A 12,963-nucleotide genomic window follows, 5' to 3' on the forward strand; every position below is an offset into this window, starting at 1 on the left:
CTATAGTGCATTGTGTTCTTGAATGTTTCACACATTTCATTAATTAAAAAAAAATCATTAGGTTCAAAACCCACTCTAGTCATTACAGTAGGCCATGTTCATCTTGATTTTTTAAATGTTCTACTAATGTTATTGTTCTTTTATGTTCTACTACTTATTCTTAACTGTATTTGATTTCAAACTGGATTTAGAACAAATATCCACTTCATGCTCCAAAAACATGGGGAAAAAACAAGCTTGAGAAAACATGTAGATGCTAACCGCTGATACTAGTCATTTCAATTTGCTAGCAAACAGAGAATGCGTGCACCCAAATGCTTGGGTACAATCTTCTGAGCAAGATATAAAAATAAAAAAAGCATTATCGTGGAAAGCTCGGAATAAAATGAAAACAGTGTAGAAACCTAATTTATCCCGTTGTGTAAAGCTGTCGTTATCCATTACTCAAGTCGAAACAGTGCTATTATATGGATCAGAAAGCTGGACTTCAACTTAAACGGTTACTAAATGGTACTTATACAAGAATGTTAAGAACAGTATTCAATGTCAGATGGCAAGATCACATTCCAAATACAGTTCTGTACGGAGAACTACCATCTATTTACAGCAAAATAGCTATCAGGAGAATGAGTGTTGCTGGTCACCATCATCGTCGTTCTGAGATTGCAGCCAACAAATGGCCCTTTTCCACTACCCTTTTTCAGCTCACTTCAGCTCACTTCAGCCCGACACGGCTCGCGTTTCGACTACCAAAAACCAGCACGACTCAGCTCGTTTCAGCCCTGCTTAGCCCCTAAAACTCGCACCGTTTTGGAGTGGGGCTGAAGCGAGCCAAACCGTGCCGAGTGAGGCTGGGGGCGTGAGCAGACACTCCCCTGTGCACTGATTGGTGAGGGGGAGTGTCCTCACATGCCCACACACGCCCCGCGAGCGCGCTGGGATCTGTAAACACCGCAAACCCGGAAGAATAATAATTACGAGAATTTCTGAAGCCTTATGCGCCTCGCCTCATCTATACGCTCTTGCCAGTATCTGTTGGCGTTGTCGGTGACAACAAGCCACAGCACCAAGACCAGCAACACTAACGACTCCATGTCCTCCATGTTTATTGTTTACTATTCGGGTCGTGAGACCACCGCTTAAAAGATCACTGAATCAGTGACTAATACAGAGCATCGTGGACGAGTTCGCGGAGCGCAAGGCTCGTCGTATGCCCTTCAAATAATGCGCGCAGTAGGCTATTGATGTTTTATTATGAGCCATGTACAGTATGTCACCTGTTTTTTTGTTTCTGAGTTACATGTTCGTTTGAAGGACTTAATGTACAAAATAACATAGTTGCACCCCGTAGTGTTGAAATTGGTAAACACAGTGCATTCAGTGAGGTTTGCACCGCCCTCCTTTTATTTCTGACTCTTCCTGTCACCGTTGCAACCTCTGAGCGCTCATTCGTATGCCCTTCAAATAATGTGCGCAGTATAGGCTATTGATGTTTTATTATGAGCCATGTACAGTATCCTAATGTTTTTTGTTTCTGAGTTACATGTTCGTTTGAAGGACTTGATGTACTAAATAACATAGTTGCACCCGGTAGTGTTGAAATTGGTAAACACCGCAGTTGCGGACATTTTGTAGCCTAAAATGATGTTATGATAAGCTTTAATAAAGGGCCCGGTCATTTGCCCCGCCCCCGGCCCGGCTCTGACTTGTTCCGCCACTGTCACTAAAATGTCACTGTTTGCGCTGCTTAACGACATCACGTGACGTCCACCCACTTTCGCTAACTCCACCCAATGTGTCCACCCACTTCCAGCCAGCACGGTTCAGCGCGGTTGTAGTCGAAATGCAACTCCAACAGCCCCGCTCAGCACGGCACGGCTCAGCCGCGTTTGTAGTGGAAAAGCGGCAAAAGTCTTACTGTGGGAACCTGTGCATGCTTGAAGACATCGTGGTAGACCAATTAAGGCATCCATTGACTTACTGCAAGATGATGTTGGGGTCAACACGAAAGGGGAACTCACAGCAAGAAGACGACGACTTTGTTTATCACACGTACACTCAAGCACAGACTTAAGCTCATGTTTTATTGGTGAGCTGCACAGTGGTGCCACAGGTAGCATCGCCAGGGTCTCCGACTCAATCCTGAGCTCGGGTTATTGTGTGAGGAGTTTTGCACGTTCTCCATGTGTTCCCAATAATAATAATAATAATAATAATAATAAGATGAAGCAGAAGCAGCCGCCTTTATTTGTCACATGTACACTCAAGCAAAATTCCTCCTCTGCATTTAACCCATCTGAAGCAGTGAACAAACACATGCACACACAAGTGAGCAATGAGCACATACCGTACACATACCCAGAGCAGTGGGCAGCTATGCTACAGCACCCAGGAAGCAGTTGAGGAATAGGTGCCTTGCTCAAGGGCACTTCAGCCCGACCTCAGGCCATGGCTGCCCCATGTTAACCTAACCGCATGTCTTTGGACTGTAGGGGAAACCGGAGCACCCAGAGAAAACCCACGCAGACACAGGGAGAACATCCAAACTCCACACAGAAAGGCCCCCGTTGGCCACTGGGCTCGAACCCAGAACCTTTTTGCTGTGAGGCAACAGTGCTAACCACTATACCATCATGCCACCCCAGACAATCAGGATGACTGGCGTGTGAGACAGCAGGCTCGCCTGTGGGCGGTCTAAGTAAGTAAAAGTAACTAAGTAAAAGAATGCTATACATAGTAGTAATGTTCGCTCACAAATGAGTAGTCCCATGGTCCTTAAAGTGGACCCTGATGACCCTCGGGTGTTGATAAAGCGTAGCTACAATTTAAAAATGTTGATAAGAGCGTTGTAGATCACAGCCCATCATTGTTATTACAGAGAGTATATGTATTCTTGAGTTCTTATAGTTATTAGCCAACTGAATGAGTAATGTGTAACTTGAATCGAATGAAAATTTATGAAATGTGTGAAATGTTCAAGAAGACAAAGCTCTATGGCTCCAATAAATAGCCAAGATTTTATTATTCCCATTTCAATAACATTTCTAATATTCCCCATTCTTAATATGCCTTATATTTAAATAAGTAGATTATGTTTGTAAATAGGGCGGCACGGTGGTGTAGTGGTTAGCGCTGTCGCCTCACAGCAAGAAGGTCCTGGGTTCGAGCCCCGTGGCTGATGAGGACCTTTCTGTGTGGAGTTTGCATGTTCTCCCCGTGTCTGCGTGGGTTTCCTCCGGGTGCTCCGGTTTCCCCCACAGTCCAAAGACATGCAGGTTAGTTTAACTGGTGACTCTAAATTGACCGTAGGTGTGAATGTGAGTGTGAATGGTTGTCTGTGTCTATGTGTCAGCCCTGTGATGACCTGGCGACTTGTCCAGGGTGTACCCTGCCTTTCACCTGTAGTCAGCTGGGATAGGCTCCAGCTCGCCTGCGACCCTGTAGAAGGATAAAGCGGCTAGAGATAATGAGATGAGATGTTTGTAAATAGGGCGGCATGGCGGTGTAGTGGTTAGCACTGTTGCCTCACAGCAAGAAGGTCCGGGTTCGAGCCCCGTGGCTGACGAGGGCCTTTCTGTGTGGAGTTTGCATGTTCTCCCCGTGTCCGCGTGGGTTTCCTCCGGGTGCTCCGGTTTCCCCCACAGTCCAAAGACATGCAGGTTAGGTTAACTGGTGACTCTAAATTGACCGTAGGTGTGAATGTGAGTGTGAATGGTTGTCTGTGTCTATGTGTCAGCCCTGTGATGACCTGGCGACTTGTCCAGGGTGTACCCCGCCTTTCGCCCGTAGTCAGCTGGGATAGGCTCCAGCTTGCCTGCGACCCTGTAGAAGGATAAAGCGGCTAGAGATAATGAGATGAGATTTTAATATCTTACTCATTACTGTATAGTGAAATGTAAATGTGATGTGGTGTAATAATTAGTGCTACATTGCTACAGTCATTTCATGAGATACTTCGTTAGGTGTTTGTATTTGTACCTTTACTTGAGTTTGACTTTTGGTGACAGTACTATATACTCAAGCTTAGACTCTGAGCAAAAAACAAGACAACTCCGCATCTACTGTGTACTTGTCTCTAAAGCCATTTTTCATTTGCTACATGGGATAGCCAAGTTAACATATTTAATCAGTTGCTTCTATTTTTGTAACTCAGCATCACTGTGAATATAGGCTTCATCTCGACGTGTTTCTCGATATGGGGGGGGGGGGGGGGGGGGAGTGAGCGAGGCGTCAGGACTCAGAGGAGAATGTGATGAGGCATGCCTAATTTTCTCTCCACTATCTGAAGTGAGAGCAAGACTCTGGAGAGGGAGTGAATTAAGAAAGCGTGACCTGCACCCTAACTGGCTGTCTGAGCATCTCAGAGCCAACTGACGTAGGTGTGAGGATACAAACAGAGCTGGAATAATCCCTTAGTAGAAACATACTGTGCACAAGATGCAGAAGGCACTGATGGTGGTGATACAGGCCGTGTTCTAATGATGTTCTGACAGCGATCCAAGATTAGCTTCCCTCTGTGAACACGTCATTTGTGACTAAGAAGCAAATCTAAAACAGCACAGATGTGCACGTTTACTACCAAGAACGTTAGTCTAATGGATGAAAATACTGTTGCTAGAATTACTAATAATCTAATAATACTTATTCACCGAAGGTGAAGTGAATATCAGTGAATAATAACCAAGACGAAATTGAAGTTATTATTCACCGATATTCACTGAGCCTGAGGTTGATAACTGTTTAAGCATTAATACACCAGTGATTAAATTTTTTTTAAATCGTATTCAAAAAAAAAAATCAAACTTCAAAAGCTGCATGCAAATGTAATAACGGCGCAGCACAGACTTGTCACTTATCTATGATATCACAAAAAATACTTTGTTTTGAAATCGATAAAATAAATCACAATTCCATCTTACCTTTGAATAGTTTTAGACCAAACTTCATAGCATCTTTAGTGCTTTTAGGAACAGCATTTTCTTTCATAATTTGTAATTCTTCTTCACTTACGCTGACAAAGCGATTGGCCGCCGTTTTGCCGAGTCGCTCGAGGGGATTATCAAGAAATAGTCTGAATGTCTCAACCAATCAGAACGCACGATTTTCTACACGGCAAAAAGTAAAATCTAACCAAGATTAAATATCTTAAATCAAGACAAAATATGCTTGTTATTTGTCTGCCAAGATAATTCTCCTTTTCAGGCAGGTTTTGTGTAAGAGTATTTCACTTACTTTAAGCATTTTTCCCTCAATTATCTTAAGGTATTATAACTTGTTATTGAGATTTTATTACTGGTTATGAGTAAGTTCTGTCTTAAAATGAGAATTACCATAATTTCATCGGTGTTATATTAACCATGACAAGTTTGTCAAAGTCAGAATTTCTTATTTCAAGCATCTTATCCTTTCTTTTAATCTCTTAACACAAAACAGATAACTAAATGAAATGAATTGTTGCATTGTCAATCTGGCAACAAAAATAGGCTACAAAATGGATTGGTTTGTTGTTTTGATTTTGATTTATTTGGCGGTCTCAGTTGGTATAAACACTTACTTAAACAGAGCACACCAATACGCCCAGATGAAATAGTCAAACTGTTGGTTGGGGGACAAAGTATCTAGCATGTTAAAATGAGTAGTACAACTTTACTTGTTTTTAGTATAAATCAGGGCTTTGAACCGGTTCAAGGAACGAAAACCGGGAACTTTTTCTATTTCACATGGAACAGAAACGAAACCAGAAACTTTATTATTTTTTATGTTCCGGAACAGAAACGCTTATTAAAAATAATGGTAACCGGTTAATACCGGTTTTTATTTCGTTCCTCAAAGTTTCCGTAGCCTACAAATAAAAAAGCCATTCTCCTCCTGCGCAAGTTTCTATGACCCGCTGGGGTTCACTTCCTGTGTGACGGTCGCTGACTGAATGGCGAGAGCGGGAAGGTGGACTACTATCACGTCTCCATGTGATAATAAGTGCATTACTGAGTGTCTGAGCAAAGAAGAGCCTGAACGATGCAACCTCCCTATTGGCTGTTTGTAAAAATGTATCAGTTGTTGCCCTTCCCACGGGAATCATCGCAGACTCGAGAGACGAGACCTGACGAGTTAGTTCGTAGCAGAACAAAATGTCTGGACACAAATCGGGTTTTCAGAAAAGTAAAGAAAATAAACGGAGGGTTGAAAATACAAAAAAGGAGGCAGAAAATGCAAAACGAGTTTTAAGGTAGGACAAATAGTTGCGCGATGTTGCACCCGGGTCCAGATTAGGGCAGAACCGGCCCTGGCTACATTTCAGGTGTAGTTTGTTTTATGTATGTATGTACTTGCATAGATGTATACTTGGTCTTCCAATATGGCGCTTAACAAAATCTCGCGGCGCGGTGACGTCATGCGGTAGCCCTCTATAGGGCCTGACTAGCCTTTGGTAACACACTAAACGAATTCTCTTTCATTTTTGGCACTTTTTCTGTTTGTGTAGATGGGAAGACATACTGAGAATCCAAATCGCCAACATTTGAAATAATAATTGTTTTGAATTATTTCTTGTCTTATTTAATGAAGGTTGTAATAGAATTAGCCTACATTTGGCTTAAGCTGGATGAGACAGAGACATAACTTTATAGCCATTTGTTAAACCGCTGACAGGGAACGTAATTAACCGTTCCGGGAACGAAATTTTTTTTGTTCTAACCGGTTCGGGAACGTCTATTTAATGGTGGAACCCAAAACCGGAAACGTTAAAATTCCGTTTCTGTTCGGAACGAACCAATAGGAAAAAAATTCTGGTTCAAAGCCCTGGTATAAATACACTAGTTTTAAGACATCTGTGGGGTTTCTAAAGCTAGATATATTTACTTGTTTTTAAAAATCTTGCCAAGTCAAATTTTCTTGTTCTGTTGGCAGATAATTTTGCTTATTTTAAGTAAAATATTCCTAATTTTATTACTTTTTTTCTTGTTTTTGTAAGCCGGGTTTTGGCAGTGTAAATCACCTCCGTAATTTATACTAACTTGTATTAGCAGTCAGACTGGTTGTTCAATAGGAATAAAAGCCTCAGTATATACGGTACACCTAAATTGTGGTCGAGTAAGTCATTTAGATTCATTCATAAACAAATTCTTTTTAATTATAAAAAGTAGATAATCTATATAATAAACCAATTCAAAAATAATCGCCATGGAAACCTAAATCAGACTCTTTTTACAATATAGATTTTTTTTTTTTTGGAAGAAAAAGGTTCTTCCAGTGAGGATGCTCATATTTGTTCTTCATGTAAGGGGTAAAATAAAAGCAAGGCTGGATGGTTTGAGGGAAAATGATAAACGCATCTGTTAGCATGTAAAAGATTCAGTGTGTGGTCCAGCCCCAAGATTTGGGTTGCACAGAAACATAACAGACTAGGCTAAAATGTGCTTACTAATGTCTTAGAATAAAAACATGGACACAAACAAGTATGAATGGCTTCAGAGGGGACAACTGTCTGCAGCCATAGTCCTTATCCTCTGCTGATAAACAATTTCATGTTTGTGGTCACATCATGTTTGCAACCTCATTAAAAAGCCATCAAGTTGTTTAGGCTATAAGCTGCTGTGTTTTCTCTTGACATCACATGTCAAAAAAAAAATCATTTGTGTCTGGCTATGTCTTTATTTTCCCTCTTTTTTTAATGGCAATGTGACATACTGTGCTAGTAGAAGAGCTATAAGACAGCACGCCACTTTATTTTGCTCAGTTTCATCAATGTTTCCACATATATGCATGTTCCTGATTCTGAAAATATCTGAATAATGTCCGCCATCCATCCATGCTAATTCGACCAATAAAAATCACTCTACTATAAGCCAGATCTTTAACTGATGTGTGTAGTGCAGCAGGGGGTGGGATTCGGAAGTGTGTGCTATATTTACAGCATTGCAGTACGTCACTCGACTCTGAAACGTTACATGTAAACTTACCAAGTGAAAAATTTTGCTTTACCAAGGTCAATAGAAAGTGGAGTTTTAATTTCCTCTGGCTGTTTCATCTACTACAGAGAAGCAACATATAGTACTGTGCAAAAATCTTAGGCACCCTATTTTTTTCCATACAAACCAGGGCTTTGAACCAGAATTTTTTTCCTATTGGTTCGTTCCGAACAGAAACGGAATTTTAACGTTTCCGGTTTTGGGTTCCACCATTAAACAGACGTTCCCGAACCAGTTAGAACAAAAAAATTTCGTTCCCGGAACAGTTAATTACGTTCCCTGTCAGCTGTTTAACAAATGGCTATAAAGTTATGTCTCTGTCTCATCCAGCTTAAGCCAAATGTAGGCTAATTCTATTACAACCTTCATTAAATAAGACAAGAAATAATTCAAAACAATTATTATTTAAAATGTTGGCGATTTGGATTCTCAGTATGTCTTCCCATCTACACAAACAGAAAAAGTGCCAAAAATGAAAGAGAATTCGTTTAGTGTGTTACCAAAGGCTAGTCAGGCCCTATAGAGGGCTACCGCATGACGTCACCGCGCCGCGAGATTTTGTTAGGCGCCATATTGGAAGACCAAGTACACATCTATGCATGTACATACATACATAAAACAAACTACACCTGAAATGTAGCCAGGGCCGGTTCTGCCCTAATCTGGACCCAGGTGCAACATCGCGCAAACCCCCCCCCCCCAAAAAAAAAAACACCAGTCTAAATCAGGACAACCATCACATAACTATAACTATAAACATTTCATATCAACTATTTTAACTAAATGGGCTATAATAAATAAGCCTGCAGGCAGCCACGGCGGGCTGCCTCAGAAAAGTAACCATTTGTCCTACCTTAAAACTCGTTTTGCATTTTCTGCCTCCTTTTTTGTATTTTCGACCCTCCATTTATTTTCTTTCCTTTTCTGAAAACCCGATTTGTGTCCAGACATTTTGTTCTGCTACCAACGAACTAACTCGTCAGGTCTCGTCTCTCGAGCCCGCGATGATTCCCGTGGGAAGGGCAACAACTGATACATTTTTACAAACAGCCAATAGGGAGGTTGCATCGTTCAGGCTCTTCTTTGCTCAGACACTCAGTAATGGAGACGTGATAGTAGTCCACCTTCCCGCGCTCTCCATTCAGTCAGCGAACGTCACACAGGAAGTGAACCCCAGCGGGTCATAGAAACTTGCGCAGGAGGAGAATGGCTTTTTTATTTGTAGGCTACGGAAACTTTGAGGAACGAAATAAAAACCGGTATTAACCGGTTACCATTATTTTTAATAAGCGTTTCTGTTCCGGAACATAAAAAATAATACAGTTTCTGGTTTCGTTTCTGTTCCATGTGAAATAGAAAAAGTTCCCGGTTTTCGTTTTCGTTCCTTGAACCGGTTCAAAGCCCTGATACAAACTTTGTTAGAGATTTTTATTTTATGACTTCTACATTATCGAGACAGTACAAAAACATTTTAGAGTCCAAACGTTCGTTTTCCAGCACAAAATTAAATGTTACAGGAAAAAAGTTTGTATCTGAGCAGCATATTACATAAGAGAGCACTTTTCAGATTAAAAAAGAAAACATAATGAAGGCTGCTGGGTTTTGGAGCAAAATTCAGAAGTGAGTGTGACAGTCAAAGTGTCCAGAAGAACTGTGGCTGATTCTGCAAGATGCTCAGTCGAACCTACAGCTCATTTCCTTATCAAACTGCACTCAGTGTACCTCAGACTACTATTTTTTTTAAGCAAAGGGTCATCTCACACCAAATATTGACTTCTACTGCTGTTTATAGTACTTTTTTTAATGTCAAAACATTTCATTTCATTATTTTTAAGCCATTTTTGGTCTACAGCATTTCTTTACATGTGCCCGAGACTTCTGCACAGTACTGTATGTAGCCTTCACATCACAATTGCTCAAAGAAGACTGGCAACATCCTCCAAACGGAAGGCCACCAAGTCCCCAAAGTGGCCATGAGATGGATACCACTGGGAGCAAAACAATGCACAGGGCACCCTTGTCACACCTGGAGACACACCTTCATCAAAAAGGTGGAGACTTTGGGACTTTCTTTTTATGGGATGAAGCTGAAGATGCCACAAGTGACCAGAAATGATGGAAGGATATTTAACAGTTATTCCACAAAATCGAGTTGTACATGAGCTGATAGTCGATGAGGCGCGTAGCACCGAGGTGGCTATAAGCCATGTACGACAAGATTGAGTGGAGTAACTGTTTTATTCTATCCACATTCACTGGATTTTGAGAAACAGAGCTTTTTTTTTTTTTTGCAAATTCGATAAATAAAAACTTTATACGGGGCGGCACGGTGGTGTAGTGGTTAGCGCTGTCGCCTCACAGCAAGAAGGTCCGGGTTCGATCCCCGTGGCCGGCGAGGGCCTTTCTGTGCGGAGTTTGCATGTTCTCCCCGTGTCCGCGTGGGTTTCCTCCGGGTGCTCCGGTTTCCCCCACAGTCCAAAGACATGCAGGTTAGGTTAACTGGTGACTCTAAATTGACCGTAGGTGTGAATGTGAGTGTGAATGGTTGTCTGTGTCTATGTGTCAGCCCTGTGATGACCTGGCGACTTGTCCAGGGTGTACCCCGCCTTTCGCCCGTAGTCAGCTGGGATAGGCTCCAGCTTGCCTGCGACCCTGTAGAACAGGATAAAGTGGCTAGAGATAATGACATGAGATGAAAAACTTTATACAAAACGTCCGACAAAAAAATTTCCACTTAGAATGTAAACAAACCGGCAAAATGACAGTAGCGATTTGTGAAAAATGTTATAATAATAATTCTTGAAAAATAAAAAAAAGATACGTTCTTACCATCAAATACTTTCATTCGATATTTTGTTCCCCTTTTTTTGTATTTTTTGGGGTTTTCTTCTTCTTTAGGGTTTCTGGTGGTTGGCAAACCAGCTTAAAGGTGCCTTACCACCACCGACTGGCCTGGAGTGTGAAACAGGATATATATATATATATATATATAAAATTTTTTTTTTTGGGGGGGGGGCAAAAAACCAAAACAAAACGAATGCTCAGACAGCACAATATCCCCCACTGGCAACTATGCCATAACTCTGGTTAAATGCGACTGAATTGGACGAAATTGCAATATACGTATTACGGACATATAACAAAGAATCCTGCCAAGTTTCATGAAATTCCTCCAAAAATTGTGAGAGGGTTTGATTTCAGAAGGTGAGCACCCTCCCCGGGACGGACGGACATCGCCACAACATAATCCCCCTCCGGGCCTTTCGGACAGTGGGGGATAAAACCATTTTTTAGCCATTTCCGTTTCTTTTAAATACTTGATAATTTGGGGGGTTTTGTTTTCGAGTTTTTATTTCGTCCTCGGTTGGTTCAGCAACACGCTCTGCCATTTTGTTTTTCTCTACCCATGGTATATGAGCTGATAGCCTAGTAGTAGAGTAGCCAATCAGAGTGTGCGATTGCTCATATCCAGTGAATGTGGACAGAATAATATTATTTATCCCATAAGCTACTCAGCATGGGAGGAATTAAGCATGGAAAGTCTGTTTCTACATACCGTTCTTGACGAAATGTACTCAGCCATGTTGTCCACCTCTGATCTGGCTAATCTTTACAAGAATAACGATCTGGAAATGCTTTCTTCTTGCCTTCCATGATTTAACAAAGATATGTAAATCGATATTGGTGCAAGCACTGGTCTACTCTTAAACTAACGAAAACCAGCTGTGTAACTCTGACAGGGCCCACAAGGATCTGCTCGTTCTATTGGTGTTGACACTAAATGCTTTGTTGAGTTTGGTGCGCGTGTCGTGTTTAGGACACTATTACCATTTCAGTCAGCTTGAAGAAAACATCTGCATGTAAGCACAGCATCTGCACTTGATTTTGAAATTGGATCGTACCAGATTCTAGCATTTAACATAAAGCATCAATGGAGGACCATGCTGTAAAATTGTTTTACAAAATCTACTTGCTATTCTCACCTCAGCATGGGAGCCCCTGGTTACACTCTTCACCATGATGGCCTTGTTCTTCTCCTCAATCTCAAATCCGTAGTCTTCCTCCTCAGGATGAATCTGCAGATGTCAAAAGCAGCCATTGGTTCATTACAGGATCAGCACTTTGACCTCAGGAGATGAAACCAGCCCTGTGTCCAAAAACTGCTCACTCGTTCACTACTCCCTATATAGGGAATTAGTATATAGAGGACTATATATAGTGAGCTCACTGATAAAATGGAAGAAAAAAACCGCTTTCGGACACTAGTCGGTTGCGCTATTATTTATGTCATTACTGTCGCACAATTAAAACGTGCCAGATCAGTCAGCTGATGGGTTTTCAAAATAATAAATACATATTATACTGAGCGTATTTCCCACATTAAAAAATACAAAGTACTTTGTGTCTGCTGCATCTTTCAGGGTTTTTTTTTTTTTTTTAAATCAAGGCCGAATACTTTCTTCTTTGCAGCCGCATTTTATTAAATCAAATTTGAGGCTTTTGATTTGATTTCTTTCAGTGCGACCGCAATGCATGATGGGATATATTGCTTTGGTTAATGACCATCGGTTGTACACTACTTTTCATGATGCATTGTGGGATACTATGAGTGCACTATATAGGGTGTAAGTAATCCTCACTAACGTTTCGGACAGCACTACAAAATAGTGTCCTCACTACGTAGTGCCCGATATAGTGAGTAGGGGGCGATTTCGGACACAGGGCAGGAGTCATGTTTCAGAGCAAGTCATTGAAATGCTTGGCACATGTTCATCAAAAAGGAAATGTGAATATTTGAACCAAATTGCATTTCTGTTTCCTATTTATTTTATAAGCACCTCCTGCTGAATCCAATTCACCCTCAAAAAGAGGGTCATAATGAACGTGTTTGCTTTTGATGACAGGTAAACGCTCAAAATAGAGTTTGAGGAGTTTAATTATCTTCTGCCCTGTTCTATATTAAGAGGATGAAAGAACAGTGTGTAAAGGTCAGGGT

General features: G+C 41.2%; 1 protein-coding gene across 1 annotated transcript in view; it reads right to left on the reverse strand.

Moving 5' to 3' along the window:
• The window catches only part of prex1 (phosphatidylinositol-3,4,5-trisphosphate-dependent Rac exchange factor 1), a 196,807-nt gene that overhangs the window by 47,053 nt on the left and 136,791 nt on the right, over positions 1-12,963 (reverse strand). The window contains exon 17 of the mRNA XM_060932042.1: positions 11,951-12,043. Coding sequence (XP_060788025.1) covers positions 11,951-12,043 — 93 coding nt within the window. The remainder of the gene's footprint in view (positions 1-11,950; positions 12,044-12,963) is intronic.

The sequence above is a fragment of the Neoarius graeffei genome, chromosome 10 (assembly GCF_027579695.1).
Source record: "Neoarius graeffei isolate fNeoGra1 chromosome 10, fNeoGra1.pri, whole genome shotgun sequence".
Classification (NCBI taxonomy): domain Eukaryota; kingdom Metazoa; phylum Chordata; class Actinopteri; order Siluriformes; family Ariidae; genus Neoarius; species Neoarius graeffei.